We start from the raw sequence: 24,233 nt of genomic DNA, 5'->3' as shown, positions 1-24,233 counted from the left end.
TCCCATTGCTTTTTCGTAGATTTCCCAAATGCGTTTCTCCGATGACTGAATACACATACATATATATAATTTTTCTTAACTTTCCCTATCCGAAAAATTTTTCTGTAGCAGTCCACCGTGATAATCCTCCCCCTTTAGATTTCCTTTCGCGTTATCCTTTCTACGTCTCCCACCATTCGATATACGCATTTGCCCAGCGTTCTTTGTTCGCTCGGTTTCGTATTTGGCTTTCATTGTGGTATACCACCTTCAATTTTCAATAAGTGCCCTTCGTAAACAGAGGATGCACACAAAGCGTGGAAACGTGTCCCTTACGTGCACATGGAAAGATAATTAATATATGTATAATATATTAATATATATATATAAATATATACATATAATTATACATATGAAACTATGTATAGATATATATATTACGTTTGTTTGCACTGATATGCACCTATGATATAAATTTTTTCAATTTTTCTGCCATTACGTCCCTCCATGTTTAATCCACCTTCTTTTTCCTTTATCCCGTTCATATTCAGATATGTGTATATATTAACATGCTACATGTATGATCATACCGAACGTGTATCTGTACACATGGGACGCAAGTTTGTTTGTATATGTGCGTATATCACTTATACGTGAAAGTACGAGTACGTAGCAAAAGCTTTCTTCTTAAATTTCTTAAACTGAGCTTCGCTGTTTCGTTATACTTGCGCAACATAGCCATGGTACGTTGTACCCCATATACGTACCTTTATTGCTAATAAGTACAGATCAGAAAGCGACAGGCGCATCGTCAAAACTGGAGAACGTATAGAAACGAAATCTTTTCTTATTATTGCATCTCTATGTATTATAGTTACAAAAATTGTTATGATTATCATCGATTTCTCATAGGAAACTGCCTGTTTTTGAATTTAAACGCATGTGACATGCAATTGATTATTCGCTTAGTTTATATGTACATATGAAGCAACACTAGTTTTCCATGCATAGTTGATAGTGAAACTTCGTAGCTTCGACCAATATACGCACGTATAATGATACAATATAACAATACCAACATCATAATAATGACGCTTTCTTCATTCATGTGTTTTTAACAAAAACGCGAAATCAAATTGCAATTTTCTCGTTACATTAAACGAACTTTACCGAGAAACGAATATATTTAAAACTTTTTAATTTTCATGACAACATGTAGATATATGTAAAAATTAAAGTGCGTTTTCTTCGTTTACTCAGATGGCCAAAAGTTATAAGCAACAATCATGATTTTCTTACTGTTCCGTAAGGTCCGCTCATAAATGCATAGGATTTTGCAACATTTCTTCTAACAGATTCTACTCATACATGAAACTTGGTACGTTGGTGACTGAAATATATTACATGCAATTACAATTTTATTAATTTCAGTGTTAAATAATATATTTTTTCTATAATAAATAAAACTAGGATACTAAAATAAATAGTTAGGTGTTAACCTAAAAATTATTTTACACGTCATATCCTATCGAACATTGTCGCGCGGTATATTTAAAGCATCGTAAAACCGATGATAATTTAGACATATGGATATCTTCTGCGGCCAGCTTATTTGATTATAGTCCAATATAAATTTACTGCGTGAAGAACATCATTCCCTGTAGCTACGCGGCTAACTCTATACTTATACAAGCTTTTAAACATCGGATAAAAGTTCCCTGAAAAATAGGTTTCTAGAAGCGAGAGAAAAAAAGCTTCAATGAAAATTTATAAGCATTCTACAGTGAATACTTCTTCAGTAATGTTCCACAAGAAATTACAAGTGAATAATTGAATATGTCAAGACAGATATTAATTCGAATAAGAGATATATGTATGTTCGAATGATATATGTATATAACAATTCACAGGTGAAGATTAGAAAACGTCTCCAATTCATGTCTAGCTCATTTCTATTTGTTCTGTTTATCATTTGCACAGTAATTTCTGAATCATCAATCCCCGTAGAGAGTTGACACCGACAGAGACCCGATTTCGTCAGGATGAAAGACCCAGATTTCGCGAGGACGGGGCGGACCCGCAGTATGGGAACCGTATCGACGATAACACGGGCCGTCGCGTCGTGGCATTAGGGCTACGGCGTTCTCTCAAGTTCTCGTGTCAACACATTCCCGACGCCCACGATGAGTGACGCATGCGCCCTAGACGCCTGAGTCGCTCTTCTTCCGTTCCTTACTGGCGTTCGTCCCTCTCCGTACTCTTTCTCGCTGATTCATTTGCTGGTTCTTTCGGTTTCTCTCACAACGTGCACACAAAGATCCTCTCATCCTATTCCTTGGATACGCCCCTACTTTTTGTACCGAACTCCCCTTCCCTTTCGCCACCAAGTTTGGCCGCTACGAAATTCCTAATTCGGCGAGGGTGCATAGACAATGCAGGTCGTTAAAATAATTTCTGACTTTAAAGGATTCTTCGAAAGGCGAAGTTGATGAAAGTACAAGAACGAAAATTGTATCTGAACTAATATTCCCTGTGTACAGTAGCCCCTACGTCGACCCTTTGATATGTACGCCCCTAGCAGGCGCGTAAACCTAATCGTTCTTCCCCCACCAAATCGAGTTGAACGTTGTCGAATCCCCTCCTCTTCCGCTCCCACTGCACACACCAATTTTCCAATTGATAAGGGTGCACAGTTGATACAGACTAACCCTATCCCTCCATCCTTTCTTTCGTTGTCAATCCCTCTTTATTTCTTCACTGGCTCCTGGTCTGTTTGGTGCCTTCGTTGAAAGGTTAACATCGCTGCGCCGAGATAACGTTCGTTTGTTTTTCGAAAACACCGTCGCAGTCTGTACCGCAACTTGTTTCAACAACAAAGAGAGAGAAAGAGAGAGAGAGAGAGAGAACGAAGATTATGCTCACGGAGAGCGTGAGAATTGTAGCGGGAAATTCAAAAGAGGCACATAACCTCGCTTTTTTATTCATCGAGAAATTACAGTCGAGAAAATTCAAGTTGGATATCGAACGGAGATCTGGGTAAAAGCAGGAGGGGAAACTTGTTCCTAGTGAGCAACCGAGTCGTACGTTACGTAAAATTAACAATCATGTTCCGAAACTCACTTTCCCGTCTGGGATTTCGGGAGAGGGAAGTTGATGGCATGAGAATGTTACGAGGTAACGCTGGGTAGCCCCAAACACAGAGCCAGTAGTATGTACTCTGACCGCACAATGCTGTCCTTTAACGGAGAAATGATTTTTCCTACCGATCAAAAAGTCGGACAGAGAGCGTGCAACTTCTTCCCAGTCATAGTCGTTTTCGTTTCGTATCGCGTAACGGGAGGGACAGATCTCTCCTCGACCAACTCTTATAAAACACTTATGTAGAATAAGTTGAGCTTTGACTCGATGCGTGACGTGTATGACAGCTGTAGCGCGGCGTTGCCACGTGTTGACTTTGGCTTAACCTAAGCGACCAACTCGCTAGCCAAGCATGTGCATTCTGATTATCTTACGTTCAAGTATTGTTATAATATAACTGTTATGACACAGGCAAATGTGAATTTGCCTTAAAGGCAAGGTGAAGATGTTGCACAGTAAAAACGTAGCGCAACTTCGTCGATATTATGCAATGTTATAAGGTTGGAGTAACAATTTATTCGTTCTACGTTTTTCGCGCTTCTTACATGAAAATAACCTATCTCGACTTAACCTATCAATTTACAATCTCGAAACTTTTTTCTTTACAATTTCCAATATATATTCTGTTCTTATTGCGTGTATTATTTCGTTTCCCATAATGGTTGAATTGAAAGGCTTTCTATGAATTTACATGAGTGGCCAGCATTCGTGTTTCACGAGGGATATCCAACCTTGTGGAAAATGTTCGCTCCATGTTCAAGTACTAGAACTTTGGCGTGTTTACTTACACGCTCAGGGCTGTGCCAGCGGGGACCCAACATGATCTTCAAGAACTGCGTGGGTGCGGCCTTTCCCTGGTCTCGAAAGAAGGGGGACCGGATTCTCTTTCCTTTTCTTTCTCTCTCTCTTGTTCGCTCGCTTGCTCAGTAGGTCCTATCTTTTTTTTTATTTGAAGGTCCCTTCATGCTCGCGGCTTTAGCATCAGCACTCCCTCGCTTTAGGGTCGTCCCTATCTTCCTTCCTCTCGACTACCCTTCACGATATTAAACCCTGTAGGACCCAGGGATGTACATACGTGTATCCATTCGCTATACGTGGATGAGTAATTTTTCCTTTTTTATTTTTATTCTTTCTTAACAAATCAACTGATGTATGATGTATCGATATGATTCACGATCACAGTGAGCAATGCGTAAATTATACGTAGGGACTCAATCTACTTACCTACTAATACAATTGCTGTACAGTTTTACATTTAATGTCGATCGATAGTATCATTATGTATACGAGTATGCATTGGTTACGTGGTATGAAATTCGCAATTCCAAGCATGTTTGCGCTCTTTTCCATCGAATAGGAAAAGTTACACGTTTGCTAGACACAATAGCTGGTCGGATTCGTACCTTCATTGATTCTCGATTGATTTTAATCGCGCGTAAGCAACCTTACATTTCTTTATGGACATATCGTACAAATAATTACTCAAAACATATTGTCTACATGCTATCTTCTGCGATTATACTGAATTTCTGCGAATAATACAATTGCTTCACAATTTAATTCTCTTGGAACCCCGTTTGTACCGTTAATCTTTTAAGATAATAAATCGATTAGTATCCCTTTGCTAATATTTAATATCGTAATCTTCTTCGTTCACGAATACAGATAAATCAAAATAAAGGAAAAAGTAAACTCTTATCACGTGGTCGAGAGAGCACGTATCGACCGTATCGCCGCAAAGCGAAAGTGCGGGGCCCCTTTGTCGTGGCGTACATTCATGCGGCTGGTCTCTCCCACCACCGCCAATTCTTCCCACCACGCGGCCAACTCCCCTTCTAGTCTAGCGCGAGCCGCGTTTCGCCTCAGTCTGTCGCGCGCCACGAACGGTTCAAGTTATATGTTTCGTGTGTGTCACAAGCGGTGGTGGTTGCTTTACGTACGTGCGTGTGTGTTTCGACAGTGCGCGCGTGCGTGCATACATCGTGTGCCTTTTACGGTGTCACAGTGTATACGTGCGTCTGATACTATCATCGTGGTCTCTGCTTTCGAACGCTCGAACACAGCAACGGTGACATCGAAGCATGACAGCGACGCGGGAGTGTTACCCCATACGGTAGGAAAAACTTCCTTCCACTGTTTTTCTCCCGATTACTAACTATTATATCTCAGATACAGCCTTAGTAGAAAAAACGTAAGCCTTGGAACAGTTACTACTAGACATACTAGCACACGCTCGGAAACGTATACAATAACGTCGCGTTAGCTGTTCAGAATTCTCTCTTTTTAACTGACCGTCGCTACCTCCACCACTTCTTGGAACTGATTTCTTCAACTACGATTAAGATACTAATATTTGGCACATTTGTTTATTTTACATATATAGGTGACATCAACGATTCGTTTCATTAAGTCAGTTCTGATTGGTGGGGATAACTACAGTCAGTTCACAAGGCACGATTGTACATGTAATTTGACTCAGGTTTAACAGGAAAGAAAGATACTAGACTTTTTCTAGTGATACATATATGCATGTACCTGCCTTGATAACTGACCAGATAAGATCTTGACCTGTGGCCAGTTAGCGAGAGCATCACTGTACTTGGACACAAATGTTTTGTTCGAATCGATACGCCCTCCGGCGGGCATTTCGTATCTCGTAGAACCTACACCGGAAACGCTTTTCTCTGTACACACGACTTGCAAGCGATTTACGGAACAATGTATACCGCTGCTTTTTAATCTGATAGATAAGCGCTGTCAGACCACCTTTTCCTTTTCCGCTGTTATCTGCTCCGATCGTTTCGCTCGATTCTTTCTCGGCTACGTCAATGCTTCTCTAGCGACTCATGCTCGTCACGCGTTCGGAGCGAGCAAACAGGGACTTTAATAGGGAAAATCGTGCGGTTACTATCTTTCGCACGACTACGTGGATACTTACGTATATACCCGTGTGACGATAAATAAGTACTTACGTATTTTTCATATAACTAAGGTCTACTAGCAAGCTATTTTGCCGACTGTCTTGTCTTCGTACGTCAAGGTCTCGCGCTTTGTATTGCAGTAAAAACGTTACGGAGAAACACCGATACAAGTGATACACTGTATTTAAGGCTATCTTCGCACTTGTACCCATGTATAGCTCGTTTCTCTTAGTACAATTAAAGGATAAAATTGTGATTTAGGAATTTAATACTATCCTAAACATCGTACACATGCCAAAATTAAACTTGTATGGAAATTTTCTTAAAACTGACATATCGTTATTATTTATGAAAAAATGTTTGTGACAAAGAAATTTAACAATTTTAACAGTTTTTAACGCGATCTTTTCCTTATTATACTGATACGATACGATGCTACATAGATAATCGCAGTTATTTTGAGGTTATGTATTTTCTTCTCCTGTCAGATGGCAGATAACGATTTAAATTTCGTTCGATATCCGGTTGACTGTACACACAACAGAATTTAAAGTCGTATTCTGTTAAAATCGAGGAAATTGACGTTGTTGGCGATCGTCCTTATTTCTGCCGATAAACCAAGCACTGAATCGAACTGATCGTGTGCGTTGTCGACTGACATGGAGCTGAAAGGTTAGTTACGACTATATTCCAGCCCGGGGTATTTCCGTCATCTCTGAAAATGCTTCGCTGAAGGAATCGTAACCATTTTTCCCACTAATGAAAAACAACCGCGATTTAGATAGTTAGGTCCTCGTGGCGAACGAAATTATCACGAAACATATTGTCGAAGCTGTAGCCTGTAACCATCGAATAGCGTAATTTTGAGCGTATAGAAGTCGTTCTATCTAACGTTTGGAAAAAAATCTTGTTGCGTAATATTATCGAAATAATAATATAAAGATGTTAATTACTAAAATACGTAATATTGATAATAATTTTAATCGATAGCATAGATACGTTTTTTGTGCCTATATTTTTCTCTATGCCTTTCTTTGGAGATTTTTTCTTTTCGTTTTCTTCGAGAAAGATTTTATTGAACGATAGTCTGCCCATCCAGCATCTACCAAGAGAGAAATGTGACACCAATGCGATAAACAATATTTTTCTTTCTTCCACTTATTGTCTTTTCGTGTCGCTCTTTCTCTTCTGTTTCGTATGTCGTCGTATTCGCTAGATTAGAATCTTTTTACTGTGGCGTTTCGTGTTCGTTTTAGTAACCGAGAGAAGGAGAATTGCAGAAAAGGGCCATTTCTTACTCTATTCAGAAACGACGAATTTGTGCACAATGTTAAAGTATATTTCTTAACGAATAAAAGATACTATAATTATTTATTTGAAATGCCATAGGAAGCGGACAAGTAACTTAAAAAATGACATGTCACATTTAAATAATAATAACGTTTTATGGTCGTTGAAAGATATGCTTTGATATCTTGACCAAAATTTTCTGTTTTTTGGGGGCGAAGAAGACGATTGTGTTCTAACCGTTTGCCCTGAAGTTAGGCAATTTATTTCTTTATTCATAGTAGAGAATCAGAAATAGAATATAATGAATAAATTGAATTATTGTTACAATAGTTTTATACTATTCTTCTTTTCTCCCTATTTTTCAAGAAATGTAAGGTTATGTTTGCTGCTTCGACGTAGAAACGTTTTGTTTAGCTCATCAGTTTGCTTTGGTCACTGGTTACGTTGCAACCACCTTGAACTCGAAACTCTATTGTATATCTTATTTTACGTTTGTCTTAAAATCTATTACCATAAATTAAAGTTACATTTTTAAGTAATTTATTCGTTTTCAATCATTTCATAAGAAATGTATTATTCGTACATGAAATTAACATTGTTATACAGAAAATATTGATAATGAAAGCTTCTTTTTAATTAGATAAATACATATCAGAGAGAAGAGTAAAATAATATATAATTTAAAAGATAATAAAAATTTAGTTACATGGAATATATCAAGTTTCAAACATTAATTTCCGGAAACGAGGCAAAATTGACTTAAGCCTCGTTTACCTTAATTTTTTTTATCTTCAGAATACATATTTCACAATCCCAATAAAAAGTTTTAATCTTCTTTACGTAATTTTATTTCATTCCTTCTCAATAATTTCGAAGAAAATTTATTAACTTTAAATTTAGATTTAAAGTAGATATAGCAATAATTAACTTTAATGTTTGGTACGTACTACAGATTTGGAATACGTATTTGAGGTAATAAGGGAAAGTTTTGAAATTTCATTTAACAGTTCGCAGTCCTTCAAATTGCATGTAGTCGGAGATCTCTGGAAAGTCTTAAAATTTAGAACATACATCTATATTCTATGGAAAATATAATTCGCTGTAGAATTAACTTTAGACATTTCTACAGCAATCATCTTTTTCTATTTCTATTGTATCTATACATTATATATAGTTATATGTTAGATAATAAACTACAAGTTATTTCCAAAAACTGCAAAATTCTTAATAATTCAATTTAAAATTCATCATTCGTAAAACCAATCGTAAAGAGCAAAATTACATGACGAATGTTTAAAACTCTATCTACTCTGTACTAAAATTTATATGAAACGCTGGAACTTTTTCAGAGATATTTTCAGAACTAAAATTACTTAATCAATTAAATATTTCTAGAATATACTTGAACTTTTTCCTAAAAACAGTCAAAACGGTTATTGTTATTATTATTAATCAAATTACTATAGATACCTATAATACAAGGAAAGCAAAGAAGCTGTTCAATGTTATATTCTGAATATAATTAAAAAAAATATATATATTGTACAAAACCGAGGAACACAGTGAATCATCAGAATTTCTCAAGACGTCACGCGATGCATCGTGTAGCTCGATGTTTCGTTACATCCGTGCGGGCACCGTTTCCGGTCGCCGCTTTCCGTAAAACGTCGTTGGAACCGAAAGCTTCGTTTTCTTTGCGAATTGCATGGAATTACGGCTCGCGTATTCTCGTTTCGAAATCAGCCAGCTAAGCCAGCCTACCATCTTGCTGCTATCTGCCTGAGAATATGTTCAGGAAAACGATGTATGTGAGGAGTTCAAGACTTGTTGCGAGGGACTGAAACCAGCCAGAGGCAGGTGGTACCTGAAGAAAGGCAGCAGGTCCACCTGGGTTTTTTTCAGGAAGTGCACTTCGCCCGTACACCGAACGGTACCTTCGTATATCCTTAGTTGGAAGGGTCCCTTCTATGGAATTGTACTATATATAAGTACTGTATTGCGAATGATGGGAACATGGCAATTGTTAGGACGGTTGGAAATCAACCCTTACGATAGTAAAAATTTGGTTGACATAAATATTGAACTATAAAGATTGTTAGTTATAATTATCGTAGAATTCTATAGATTTTTCATGCTTCTTCAAGGTATACAGTTTATTATATTATACATAAATGTACTATACTACATTTGATGGAAATATAGCATTTGATAGGTTTAGAAATCAAACATTACAGTAGTAAACAGTTTATTGATGCAGATGTTGGTAATATAAGAAATGTTCGTTGAAATTATTATGGAATTTTCTATTGATTTTCTCTCTGGTACTTATTCGAGTGTAAAGTATAGATGTAGAGGATTTAATTATGGTGCGAGGACGGTCATGCTGTGTGTACTAAAATATATCTGAGGATTAAATGGTACATAACCAGTAAGAATTCTTGAGCTTAACTATTATTTTACTTTAATTAGATATTTGTTGAATGCTTTTTCGGAGGTTTCCGCTTCTCGACCGTCTTTATGATAGTCATTTGTATTCAAATATTTTACTCGAGCTTATGCTTCAGTAGACAACCAAGTCTAAGAACTTTCTTTATATTTCTACCGTTGCTGTTTGTCAATCGAGAAGAACCTTTCAACCTTTCCGTACTGTTTTGTGTCCGTAATCTTTTAATCTTCCATGTTTGTAAGCGTTTCTGACAGATTTTATATCTTTCGAAACTAAGAAATTTTAACAACTTGAACAAGCCTCGGCCAGAGTCATAGCTCTCCATTGTTCCTCATTTTCGATGGCGACCCTGCGGAAATCGAGAAATTCCCTTGAACGCGGTCGTTGGACCGCGATACGGGTCTTTCTATGTACCTTGCGGTCTTGTTTTTCGTGAAAGTGACGTGTATAGTCGTTGTTCGTGACGTATTATTAATCTTGCCGATGACGTGACGTCTTTCGATCCTCGAAGCGGATCGAACGTTCGGGGAAGAATGCGTGTTCTTCTGTGGAAAGCTGATGAAATCGTCGATATAAATCCGTGAAATGGTCGTTTATATTAGGTGAAGTAAAAAGTTCTGAGCGCTTTTTCGCTTTATTTCGACGATGAAATTAACATAGTCAAGATTATTCGATTTAGATTAAATATGCGCCGTTTTGTTCGATTACTTTTGTCCATTTTGAAGGCAATTTCATAATTCCGCGGTTGAAGAAGTCCTCGTCCCTATTGGTAAAAAACTTGACCAGCTCATTTTCACAAGCCTCTCTTGAGGCCAGTTTTGTACCATCAAGAAAATTTTGCAAAAACTTAAAAAGGTGATAATCGCTTGGTGCCAGGTCTGGACTGTACGGCGGATGCGATAGAACCTCCCAGCCAAGCTCTCGGAGCTTCTGACGCGTCGTTAAAGATGTGTGCGGCCTGGCGTTGTCTTGATGGAACACAACACCTTTCCTATTGGCCAATTCTGGCCGCTTCTGGTCGATCGCCTGCTTCAGTCTGGTCAGTTGTTGACAATAGAGGTCCGAATTAAGTGTTTGCCCCGATGGGAGCAGCTCATAATGGATGATTCCCTTCCAATCCCACCAAACACACAATAAAACCTTCTTGGCCGTTAATCCACGCTTGGCGATCGTTTGGGCCGGCCCACCGCGATTGGACCACGATCTTTTTCGGCTGTTGTTCTCGTATGTGACCCATTTTTCATCGCCAGTCACCATCCGCTTCAAAAATGGGTCGATTTCGTTACGTCTCAACAAAGAATCGCAGGCATCAATTCGGTCCAAAAGGTTCTTTTGCGTCAATTCATGTGGCACCCATACGTCGAGCTTCTTCTTGAGACCAGCCTTATGCAAATGGTTCCAAACGGTTTTCTGGCTAATCTTCAGTTCCTGGGCAATGGAATAAGTGCTCACATGCCGGTCCGACTCGACGATTTCCATGATTTTATCCACATTTTCGACGATTGGCCTACCAGAGCGTGCCTCATCTTCGACGTCCATATTACCAGAACGGAATCGTTGGAACCACCGCTTTGCTGTTGCATTCGATACTGTACTGGGTCCATAAACAGCACAAATTTTTTTGGCCGCCTGCTCCGCCTTTTCACCTTGGTCGTAGTGGTACTGAAGAATGTATCGAATTTTCTCTTTTTTTATCTCCATTTTCGAACGCTGTAACACACAACTGGCTTCACCGAACACAAAACTGACAAAGAACCTTTTTGATGCGTAATATCACCTTGAAATCGGTGTATACTATGACTCGATGCGATGTGCACATCGTGAGATATGGCTCACTAAAGACATCTAGCGAAAAACGCTCAGAACTTTTTACTTAACCTAATATACAGATCTATACGTATACGGTTTGTTGAGGATTTCCCTTTTCTTTTCTTTCTGATTTCTTCCATTTTGATCGAATACCGGCGAATAGAAATAGGATTTAATTACAAAGTATTGGAAAAGTGAAATTGAAAAATTTGCGTAACTAGTATTTTACATCGTAGAGAAATAAGTTAGAATATTATGGGATTGTAGATTCGCGTTTACAACTAGAAGATAGAAAATAGGCAAAGTAAAAAGTTAAAGTAATTGATATAAGATGGTTATAAGGATGAAAATTATTAATAGCTGACATTGTAAAGAAAGAAATTAGGATATTATATATAGAGTTGTAGATTTCAATTTGAGGGAAGGATTAAGAATGAAGAATAGGATGGAGTCTAAGTAATTTGCGAGCTTCGTAGTTGTGGTATGTTGAAATTTGATTTAAGAACAAAGAATTGAAAAAGCGATAGAGCAACTAACGAATGATAGTTTAAATTACGTGAAGATGAATCGCGGTGAAATTGTATCTTGGAATTTGAATAAATCTTCAAGGAAGAAATATGTTTTACGTGTATGTGGGAGAAAATTAATGCAAATAATTAATTAACAAGTCTTTTTCTAACTCTAAACTATAGTAGACTTTTCAACATAAAATTTAATTTACAGACAATTAATGACGGCGATGTTTATGCAAATTCATCTAAGGAAACGAAGAAATCTTCGAGAATACAAATAAAACAATCCTTTCGTACGTTGCTCGAACTTGAGACATCTTTCAGTGTCAGAAAAATGCAATGGGCTAGAAAATGACCGATAGAACGCAGCGGAGAACGTGATAGAAATTGTAATGGAGTTCGATTAAAGGCAAATGGAATTTAAATAATGAACAAACGAATGTCATAACGGTATAAACGTAGAATACGAATAGAATATTCGAATTCGATCGAGTATCTTGTAAAACAGCTTCGAAATATCCTTTGATAAAACTCTGTCCATACTCTTGATAAGAATATGCAGAAAGACGTAAAAGATATCATGGCATTGAAGGAAACAAAAAACGATTTCGCAAGGTAATGCTTCGTTGCAAAGGAAAATGTTGATCGATCAAATGTCGTAGCGAGTTGTATATTGAACTTGGATAGATTTCGTATAACAAACATTTGTGTTCAAATTTTCTTCGCGTCCGCGATCAATTTTTAAAAATTTACGTCACTAGAATATATATCGCTGCTTTATTCCGATAGCGGCGCGACTTAAAAAATGTAAACTTTAAAGTAGAAGCGTTTTAACGCTTACAAAGAAATCTTCGTGAGTCATTCGAACGACGTTACGAGGCTGACTTAACACAAGATATGCCACTATTCGCGAAAGCAGTACAAGCTTGCACTCGAAGCGTCGCAAAATTACCGAAGATGAGCGAGTGTTGTAAAATTAAGGCCAGGTTTATAAGTAATAATTTTGCTCTCTGACGCGAAACTGATGAACTTACAAATATACCGTTTCACATGATAAATATAGAAACAGAATGTAAGCCTTCTATCGAACGAAAGCAAATTTCAAATTTTTTTATTCGTGTTACCATCGAAACAAAGAAGCTATATATATGTATAACTAAATACGTAACAGAATCATGAACATCCTATAGTAATGATACAATTGTTAATACTTCGTTAGAGAAAAAGAGAACTCATTGTTTATTATAATACAATGATTACGAACGATATATACATAAATAATAATTGTACGATATAACTACTACAATTGTACAGTGTAACTATAACTTGTACTTAAAGACTGAATTTATCAAATCCTTAAGACGATCGTAAAATTATCGTAATGAAATATCTCGGCATCTTTTTATTATGTATATTCAAGAAACAACAAGGCTAGGTTAATACACCAGCCTTCCACGGCCACATATTCGCATCGATATGGAAATGTAGCAGTTCGTGTATTTCTACGCGTCGTAGTATTGTCATCGAAGATCTTGCAGGATCGTCTTTTGTCAATGCGTCACGTTCAAAAATAAGTACTCTAGATTTCTTTTGGTTGCAAAGGGAGCTGTATACAACAACGTGCATCGCGATTTGCTCGAGATCTTTTGCCGCGTACGAGATTTCTTTACCTCGAAATCTCTCTAAGTCGGTTCCTACAAAGTTTTTCATTTTTTCCTGTTGTACGTTGTATTCATCTTCTTTAATTTTATTTTTCTTCGTTCAATTGTAATATTTCCTAATTTTAGTATAGAAAAATTCCTACCAGCGTTGATAATTATTACAGCCTTACGAACGTAACAGCTTGATCCATTGAAATCTGTTGTAATTTTCTTCGGACGATTGCAAATATTTCCATTTGATGCTTTTCTTTAACGAATTAAATCGCGATATTCAGATTATTTGTTGTATCGTGCGTATTGTATTTCTCTTTGGGATACGTGCGTGAGTTTTTGTACAAGAAATTCGTTTGCATCATCGTTCTTCCACTGGCAGATAGAGATACCGTGGTATTTGTCAATAACGCGATAAAAAGTTGCGATCGAGTCAGCCATTAGCGTTTCGTGTTTCGATCAAGCTTCTCTGGATGCGTCGATATGGAATTGTTTAAATAAATCATGGATTCCGGAGCTTCTTTTTCAACTTTGTCGATCGTTCTCAAACCTTATTTTTAATCGGAAATTGGAAACACAAAGTTCGGACGAGGATAGATTCAGTGATACTTGTATACGCGATACAAGGCATATAATCTTGATTTTTTTATCAGACGAAGTATAGTCTAGAGTTGAGAAATCGACTATTCAGAACTTTACTAGGCTACGTACATCAGATACGTACGTTCGATGTAATTCTTCGATTCAGAGTTCATAATCTTTTCTCTTTGAAGTTTATTTTCATATAGGTGCATACTGAATTTAACTCTATATATATATATATATATACTCTATAACTATATATATATAAATATATATATAACTATATATATATATATATATAGTTAATATATAGTTATAGTTAATATATAGTCGATAGTTAATATATATATATATATATCTTTATATATATCTTTATATATATATATATATATATATGTATATATACATATATCTGTGTAGTACTGTGAATTTTAAAAATATATCTCTCTCTCTCTCTCTATATATATATATATATATATATATATATATATATATATATATATATATATCTTTAAAATTCACAGTACTACACAGATATATATATATATATAGTTAATATATAGTCGATAGTTAATATATATATATATATCTTTATATATATCTTTATATATATATATATATACATATATCTGTGTGGTACTGTGAATTTTAAAGATATATATATATATATATATATCTTTATATATATATATATATATATATATAGAGAGAGAGAGAGAGAGATATATATATTTTTAAAATTCACAGTACTACACAGAACATAATATACTGTATTATAAAATTCTATCGGTAATTTGATCTTTTAGAAAATAAACAAACAATTGTACTTTGCAAAACGTGTACCGTTATGGTAGTTAAAGTGGTTCGTCACTGTCAGACATAGAGGAAATGCAGGCCACTTCCAATCTTTTATTAGCTATACCATATTGTATCTAAAATTTGTTCAAAAGGACGTATTTTAAAATCTTTAGATAAAGACAGCAATTTTACTACTATTTTACAGCCGTCTAATAAACGTATATTCCGTATTGCACCCTAATACCAATCCCTCTATCCCTTAAATTTATTACTTTCGCATTTATATTCCGAGCCTACGCAACACCCTCGTTTAATTCTTTACTTTCAAACGTACGAGCTACGTACAAAAATAAGAATCTTTTCAAAGCTACTAAAAGGTCTTGAAACCCATTTGGTACATTGTACATACTTAAATACTGTTCTCTGTTATCCCACCGTTTCACGTTGTGATATATATGTATTGTAAAATTTGTATATATGCATATACACTTTTGTTTATTTTATCGACATAAAATATCTACAATCCATCCCTTCAGATGATTAAAAGTAGATTTTTTAAGTAATTTGGACGTCTTTGTTGATACAGTTGCAGCTCGATGACCAGAGTCTTATTTCGATTTTAATATAAGATACAATAGTCTCGGTTTATACGTGTAACTATTTTTATGGTTGTATCGAGTTTATAGGAAATAGAAAAGATCAGATCTACGTACCTTTGCTTAGCCATTTTCTCATCCCCCTATAAAACATCATGCGAAGAGGCGGTTTTCCAAGTCTCTCTTCTAATCTCTCCTCCTTACCTGGCTACGATTGTGGATCGTCGAAAGATCGAGTTCCCTCGGGGACTGGCCACAATATCCATCATTACAGGGGACGTTAGAGGAGGTGTAGTGGCGAGGAGGGATGGTTGTAATTCGCCGCTGCGGTATGCGGGCACGGTGACGCATACGGGCTCTCTCTCTCTTCGGCTCTGAGAACTCCTCCGCTGTTGCCTTGCGTCGGTTTCGCGAAGAAAAACCCGCGGGGACGAAAAACGGTGGATAAAATACTCCTAAGCCCAGCAAACGCCTGCCCTCGACGCCATATGCGGGCGCGTGCACGCGTTTTACGAGTTTACTGGCTAAATTGGCTGGGATCATGGGTGACACGGTTAATAGAGGTTCGTTAACCGCTTTTATATCGACGAATTATGCCTCGTATAGAATATTACACGTACAGTGGGTAGGTTTGTTATTTACGCGAGTAGGACTCGATTTGTTTGGTTAATATGCCTTTGATAAGATTTTGATAAGATGGTTTTTGTATTCTCGTAGAATCTTCCATAGCAGAGAAAATTAACCTCAAAACTGGCGTGTAGCACACTGGCTTTGGCGTGTAGTGATATAGGGCGCGCAGCCACGCGCTTTCAAACCCCATTATGTCAAAAGCGGCAGTTGCCAAGAGAAAAGACTCGCTGCTGCATTTTCTACTCGCTTTTCTCGCGAAGAATTTCGTGCTTCAACCTGTTCTGTATACCTTCCGTCTGTCTACACTCGAAGAAAGATTCCCTTCGCGTTAACCTACTACAAAAATTCGAAACTTTTTCGTATATTATCGACGACTAGCACGCAGCAGTTACAAATCGAATCGCGATGATTCAACGGAAAGCGAAAAAAGTCAGAAATATAAAACCATGGTCGTTGGAGTCGCACGAACAAGTCATGCGGCTAATTTCTCAAAGCGAAACAGGCGAATATGGACTCGTTAGTCATCGGTTTGCCTGTGTTTGCGAACATCGACTAACAATAAGAGACCAGGGGCAGCATGACGTGTACGAATGTGTACGCCAGTTTTTCGTCCATGGTCCTGATCGTTGTGCTCGCATAAACAAACGCGGATGCACAACTACGAAGGCCACGGTATAATACCGTACGATAGAGGCAGAACAGGCTCCCGTTTCCGGATTGTTGCTTTTAATTCCATTTGTTTATTTCGAACCAGTAGGTCCAGTTCAGCAGGGCTAAGCGTAGGTACCTGTTACCGTACGTACGTACGTACGCATAAATTAAAGCGTCGCTGATCGTCGTCGTGATCTACGAGGAAAAGGTTCGAGCGAAGAACGAACATGCCCCGAATACAGAGCAACGGTGGTCGATTAAATTTCGATACAGTTGTGTCAGCCAAATTCAAATTTTCTTCCAATCTGCTGAACAATCCTAAATTTAAAAATCAAATCCTGTCGGTGGAGTGCGGGTCTTTAGGTGCTTGTGGAGAAACTATACAGAACGTGGACAATACGCAAAGGTCTCTAAAATATTCAATGTATAACGCGCGTTATTTATAATAACGAGACTATTTTGATGAATCGTTGAAATTATTCCGATGAAAAAGCAGCTAAACATACGTCGTTTTTTAGCATTGTTTTATTTTTTTAGTATCGTTCTGGAAGGCATTTTACGGTTTATATGTGTACATGGATTATTTGAGCGTAGAAACTAAAACGGAATAAATGGAAGAAGGTTAAGAAGAGGGAGTTTATTCGAGAAGCTTAGTACGAAGTGAGAATATAAGATGTTTTAGAAGGTTGGTGTGGCGTGGTGAGAAAATGAAATGAGCCATCCGAGGAAGGTTTGTTAATCCTTTAAGAATTTTATTTGCGCCTGTACTGGATACTGTGTTTTGTTTTCGCGTCCATTTCACTGGCATAGTTTTAATATAACAAAATTGCTCGAATTTATGGAAGTATATTTCGTGGTTCGGTATGAATCGAATTATTAACAGCTTAATACTAAGGTATATCTTATATGAAACTATAATTACATAATGTTCCATGTGATAATTAAATTCGAAGTTTAGTACAAGTTGAACTATATTTCTGATATAAGATTACGATCAAATTGTGGCCTGTTTTTGGAACCTGAAGATGTATTCGAAGAGTTTCTTGAAGATTTCTGCAGGATTATTTCTACGTATAAGATTTCTCCATAAGATTTCTTTAATCTCATTTACTATTGAATTATGGTCGTGAAATATGGTATTGTGTGCACACGGTACATACATATAATATTTTTAGAAAAGCTAAGAAGAAAAATTCGCCTTCTTTTTACAACGGTCGAGGAAACAGTCCGGTAAGCTTTCGCTGGTATCTAAGCTCGATTATTTCAATGATCTCGTTATCTATCGATACATAGTACAGTTGGTTTTCGCATCTCTCTTATTAGGGGTTGCATCATAGTACGCGCTTGTATCAAATTAACCCCCTGTGTCTTACAAGTTACACTTGTCGCGTGGAAAACACAGTCCAGAGGTGATAACGAGTCACACTCGTGATGCTGGGTGCGCTCCAAATGTAAATATACAGGGTGTCCCAAATAGCACGTTAATCACCTTACGCGTTAACTAGAAAACCAAACTATAAATTCCATCGTCGAGAAAGATAAACTCTAATATCACGAAAAATCACTATTCTCCATTTTTATTACATTCTAATCAGATTATCCCACCCATAGGATATGTCATACTACTTTTTTTTTTTTTTTTTTAATCAGAGGACGTCGAATCTTTTCTTCACAAGAGTTCTCTTCGACAATTTATTACGGCAATTTATTAAATTATATTTTAATCTTTGAAAGCATACAGATTTTTCTAACCAAATCTAATTTTATCCAGAAATTTCTTTTTATTTTTTCTAAAATATATCTTTCGTATAATGTTACGGTAAAATTCGCGATATTTGAACAACACAATAATAATATTTCACGTAATAAGAATCGAAATAACTCTATCGAAAGTCGAAATTATTCAGACTGAAACGAACGTTATTCGTTCTCCGGAAGCTCGTTAGGTCTCTTGCATCGCGAGGAAACGCACCATCCTCCAGAAGTCGAATGTTCTTTACCCAGAGTGGACCTTGAATATTTTAACGCATCCTCGTTTCTTCTCGAAGGCTGCTGGTCGATCGTTCCCGCTTCGCAATCGTTCGCCTCTGCTATCTGTTCGTCTTATCTTCGTTCGAAAGCGAAAGAACTTCATCGAACGCATCGAAACCAACTCCATTGTTTTTTTCTTTTTCTTTTTCTTTTTACGGAAATAGAAAATTCTAGAGACTTCACTTTCAGTGTTATCGTTTACCGAGTTACTCGGTTTCTCAAAACGCGATTTGAATGACTTTATAAGTTATAATTACTTCTCTATAGCGTTGGTATTATAGTCGTTAGGAAGCTTTGCAATTTTCTACTTGACTCATTTACGTGCAGGTATAAAATAACGAAATAAAACAAAGAATGGCGGAACGAACGATTTAAGAGCGATGGATACTCGAGGGAATCGACAAACGTAATACAATGTCATAAATGTCACATATATTGAATCTTATTGTACGTTGTTAATAATTCGCCATAGGCAAATATATTTTTTTGACATTTCGATTTATATCCAAGCTTACCTTTCTTTTTATTGTTCTATGCTTACAAAATATACGTGTGGAGTTTATAAAATACCTATCGAGTCTCTGCTATATTACGTAAACTTTCATCGAGTCAAGCGTTTGAAACCTTTTTCACCAAAAATAAAAATCTCTGAGTCTCTCTTTGTTCATATCATCAACGATCCAATCTGCATATAAAGAATTGAAATTTATTATTGATAAAATACTACAAGTATATATGTATATGTATGTCTTCTTGTATATAGCGTTAGAAATCGCAGAAATTTTATTGATAAAAAAACAGTTATATTTGAAATCGTTCGTTCGTCATTTTCTTGCTTTTATTATATCGTGAAAGGGTTGCAGGTCAAGTATGTACTTCGATCTTTATTAACTGTACGCTTGTCTTTTAGTTGTTTTACGTGTAATAAATTTCGACAATTATATACGTGTATGATCGTGAATCGTGGATCGTACCATGAAAGAGTTAATTCCGATTTACTACCCTATACTACTCTAGACTAGGTTACCGAATACTCTTTTCCTCCACCGGTACTTGTAATTTCTCATAACATAATAAATAACATAACAAATCATTGGCCCTACAAGATGCAAAGCAACATCGAAATAAAACTCGTTTTCGACCAGTCCATTCACTATCAACTCCACAGAGAGAGAGAGAGAGAGAGAGAGAGTGTGTGTGTGTGAGTGAGAGTGAGAGAGTTGTCTGATCGTTTCCAGTTCAATCAATAGCGGCCATGTTGCCATAAATCCGTGCATCGAACCAACTGTACACCTCTATATCTATTAGATCGCTTCATATCAAATGTCCCTTTTTTCGAAATGAAACTTTAACTCTACGTTCTTTGGAACAACACGTGTACTTGATCAAAGTTATCTCTACGCTACGTCCAATTAATACGCGTTTTCCATACGTTCGTTCTGTTCTTATCATAGGAAAAATGATCGAGAAGGTATCGATAAACTCGATCTTTTTCTTAATTTTTCGGTTTTAACAAGAGAACACGCGATGGGTGTAATTCGTCAGAAACTAAACGATCAAAGATGTTAATAACGTAGCCCAATCGACGATAAAACAAAATTTAACGAATCATCAAGAATGACTCTACACGTTTCGATCTGCCAATCTGTTTCTCAGAGTAGAACGCCTCAGCTAATATATAAAATACACGATCGAATGTATTACGATACGTAAAACGTTGGAATAACAATCAGCCGGAACAATAACGAGAAAAGAGAATTGCTCCGCAAAGAAAGTTCGATAGAAAACAGAAAATCCACCGAGTCCATCCCGTGCATCCTTTGAGGAGAGCGAAGTGGAAATTTCTCTATCCCTCTTCCTCTCTATTTCTCGTTCGTTCGCTTCGTCTTCCCTCCCTTTCGTCTCTTGGTCGCTCTCTCCAGGGTGCCAGCCAGTTTCGTGATACGAGGCGGCCTGGATCGATAGAGAGCAGCTCAAGCTCCTTGGTGTTGCTCTCTCTCTCTCGTTGAGTTCCCTGATTCCTCGAGGACTCCTGAAGGTGCACCAAAAGCATTTTCTCTCGATACGAACGAACAGGAACCAAGCACGTAGAAGGAGAAAAAAGGGTGATATGTAGAGAAAAGGGAGAATGATAAAAAGAGGGAACAAGGTCTCGACCTGTACTGCCACCGCCCTAGGGACCACCTTTTGTACGTTTCGGCTTTTTAAGGGCTATTCGAGTGGACGAACGAAGGTCTACGGCCCTGCCCGTGAGACACCGTGCCAACAGCTGGTGGAAAAATCGAAAACGCAGCTGCCGTCTTCTCGAGCGGCATAAATTCCAGCCTTTATACATACCCTCGTCGACACTGGCCAACGTCTTCCATCCGCCTTGATCATCAGCCTCGGAGTTTTCGGTCGAGAATATAATCGTGGGAGGCTTTGGTTCCTACGTTGCAACTTTGCTCGCCCGGAACTGGTTGGCTTGCTCGCTCCGGCATCAGCCGCTCGTCGTGGTTCGACCAGGTTGCTAAAAAAATGCATCGAGTTGAGAGTTATGAAATGGAGAATGAATCTCTTGCAGTCTTGCGGTTTTTAGTACAGGTGGTTTGGCTTGAGTTTTCGGTCTTTGATGTCTTTTTATTCTTCCTCTTCTTTTTCTTCTTCTTGAATCTTTTTTCATTTATTGGATATTTTGGTTGTGTGTGGCAAAGTGCCGCCGAGTTGAGAATTTTGAAACGGAGAATAATTCCTAGAAAATTGTGAGTTTAGGTTCTCGAATAGACAGGCCTCTCAAGAATCCCTAACATAGCGTCATTGGATACAAAATTAGAGAAGACATATGGAAGCTTCGAAATGGATGATTCAAAGAAATGGAAAATGAAAATCCTTACGACAACAGTCTCCTATTTCCAAATATAAGAAAAATGTGCTTGTAAGTTATCGGCCATAACACTTTTAACGCTTGATATGATATCGAGGTAACCTTCAAACTTCCAACCGTTTTCGAAATGCACGAAGATTCGCTTTATGCTGTTACACGTGTCGCGAAAAGAACAGGTGTTTTGACAGTAAACTAGACGACTTCGATGTACATACACCTACGTTTATAGGTATTACAACGCTTATAGGAAACGCGACGAAGTTTAGAAATTATTAGAAAATTACTGTATCCTACATACAGTGTACATATATACACCCACGTTCGTAGATGTTGCGTGAAAATACCTAAACCTCTGTAATTCGATGATCAAATGTTAAAATTTGTCGTAGAAAAAATATCACCTAGAATTTGTGCGTATTCTAAACTTGAAAAGTAAATTTAAAAAACTGTCTACGCCTCCGATTCGATAATTAAACGCAGAAATAAAATTTTCCAAAGTACCTAAATTTCTTTATCTCGTCTTTTATACCTTTCATAAAAAAGAGAAAAATATTAAAACCTAAAATTTGTGTTAGGAAAATATGAAACGACGTTTACGTGTATCCTACAAACCTAAATTTTTAAGAATACTTAAATCTTCGGACCGTCGATTAAAAGGTAAAATCCATTAGAATTCCATGGAATCGTGATGGTCCGGGTATCGTGACCCCGTTCACGCCAGCTTTTGATCACGTCGCCGCGCCGTCCGGAACGGTGTACGCGTTTCTCGCCGCGATTCCTTCGTCCTCGTCTCAGACGGTTTTTGCGTCGGCCGCGTCTCGATAGAGTCGCTACTACGAGAGAGGAGTTTAAAGGTAAACGGGTTTCTCGCAGACGCGCACATCGCCACATCACCAGGAGCTCTGGCCTCTCTCGATCAGATCCACCAGCACTAACGTACGTGTACGAGGTTTCAGCGACCAGACACTAACGTTGGAAATTTTGAACTGTGATTGCCAATTTTAAGGGAACCAACCGCAGTTCAACTGCAATTTCATGCATATATCAAAGATCGGAATGTTTAAAAACGTAAACTGTAATTTAAAAAATTCTTATGGCAATTTTAAAGATTTTAACGAATTTAATAAATCAAATATCGGCAGATTTTTAAGTTACAATCTGTGATATATGAAGGGGAATTACTCTTCGAAGCAAGGCCGAATTAGGATCTCTATAAAAAATTTGTTGAAATTGAATCAACATCCGAGTACTGGAACGTCGAAGGTTACATCCTTTGTTCGAACCATAAGCGCCGTCCCTCCTCGTCTGACGAAAATGGACCTCTGCCATCGCCGGGTACAAAGCCACCGAGACGTTCTTATTATTGCGTCAAAGAGACGTATTAGACGTTAAGTAGCGTTTAATAGCACCTGTTACGTTACTTCGCCCATTGCCTTACCTCTGTTAATGATATACAACACCCAAGACATAGTAAATATCCAGCATATGGTACATTTACAGTAACTGCTCACCGGTGCACGTGCACCGTTATCCCTTTAAAGGAAGGAATAAATGCCAGTGTAGTAGATAAAAAGAAAGATATCTGCCGCAATAAATAATAAATAATTACTTAATAGCGATAAAACGACATTTTTGTGTAATTTTATGTAAAATATGAAATAAATATTTTAATTTTGGAACGAATGATCGATACAGGATGATTCAAAATATGAAAATGTTTTTTTAATTATTTCGTGGAGTAGATGCTTTTTTTCTTGTAAAATAATATACGATTATCTTATGATCTTATAACTGTAGTTATTAAATATTGGTTTAGTAAGGGATATATAAATTGCAAAATTTTCCTTTTTTATTACTTTATCTTCTGAAAGATTCTTCGTTACTCCATAAGGAAAATTTTGAATTTGCTGTTATTAAAGCGGAGAGTTACTTTGTTTTCCTCTTGGATTAACTATTTCATGAATTTCGGTTGTTAATAAGAATTAAAAGATCAGACAAAAATTAAACGTATTTGTTCGCTATCTTGTATTAGATACTCTTATCTCCCCGCGTGACATATGGCACGTTCACCTGGCGCCCTTGTGCAACCCATCTACTCTCTCGATACCAAGATCGACGGTTGTTGCTAAAAATTCTGCCCGACCAACAGATAATTCCATTATTCATTTTTATTTACAGTTTAATGCATCGTCTACCTTCCTCGGTTAAATATTTATTTTGAGTTGTATTATATCTTTAAATACCCCATTGCAAGGTCCTTTCTACTATCCTGTCGAAAAAATACAAGGAAATTTATTTATAGATCTTTCGGAATTTACATTTAAAAAATTACTTC

The 24,233-nt window shown here is 37.1% G+C and overlaps 1 protein-coding gene and 1 long non-coding RNA gene across 7 annotated transcripts in view; one reads left to right on the top strand and one right to left on the bottom strand.

Annotated features, from left to right (window-relative positions):
* Nucleotides 1–24,233, top strand: part of LOC117210349 (RING finger protein 44) — a 38,383-nt gene that overhangs the window by 461 nt on the left and 13,689 nt on the right. For 2 of the 6 annotated variants that reach the window (XM_033453318.1, XM_033453308.1), the window contains exon 1: nucleotides 4,860–5,230. The exons of 3 other annotated variants lie outside the window; for them this stretch is intronic. Coding sequence is in view for 1 of the 3 variants with exons in the window: in XM_033453328.1 (XP_033309219.1) it covers nucleotides 5,199–5,230 (32 nt within the window). In the remaining 2 variants the exon portion in view is untranslated. Of the gene's footprint in view, nucleotides 1–4,859; nucleotides 5,231–24,233 lie in introns of those variants that run through there. One more of the 6 variants, XM_033453328.1, reaches the window with a different exon arrangement.
* Nucleotides 1,914–4,230, bottom strand: LOC117210379. The gene is made up of 2 exons (XR_004488098.1): nucleotides 2,478–4,230; nucleotides 1,914–2,386 (listed from the first exon to the last, which is right to left on the bottom strand). It is a non-coding gene; the product is annotated as an uncharacterized LOC117210379 (long non-coding RNA).

Source organism: Bombus bifarius, unplaced genomic scaffold, assembly GCF_011952205.1.
Source record: "Bombus bifarius isolate JDL3187 unplaced genomic scaffold, Bbif_JDL3187 scf7180000007968, whole genome shotgun sequence".
Lineage (NCBI taxonomy): Eukaryota > Metazoa > Arthropoda > Insecta > Hymenoptera > Apidae > Bombus > Bombus bifarius.
The sequence above is the reverse complement of the archived record's forward strand: the minus strand, read 5'-3'. Positions and strand labels throughout refer to the sequence as shown.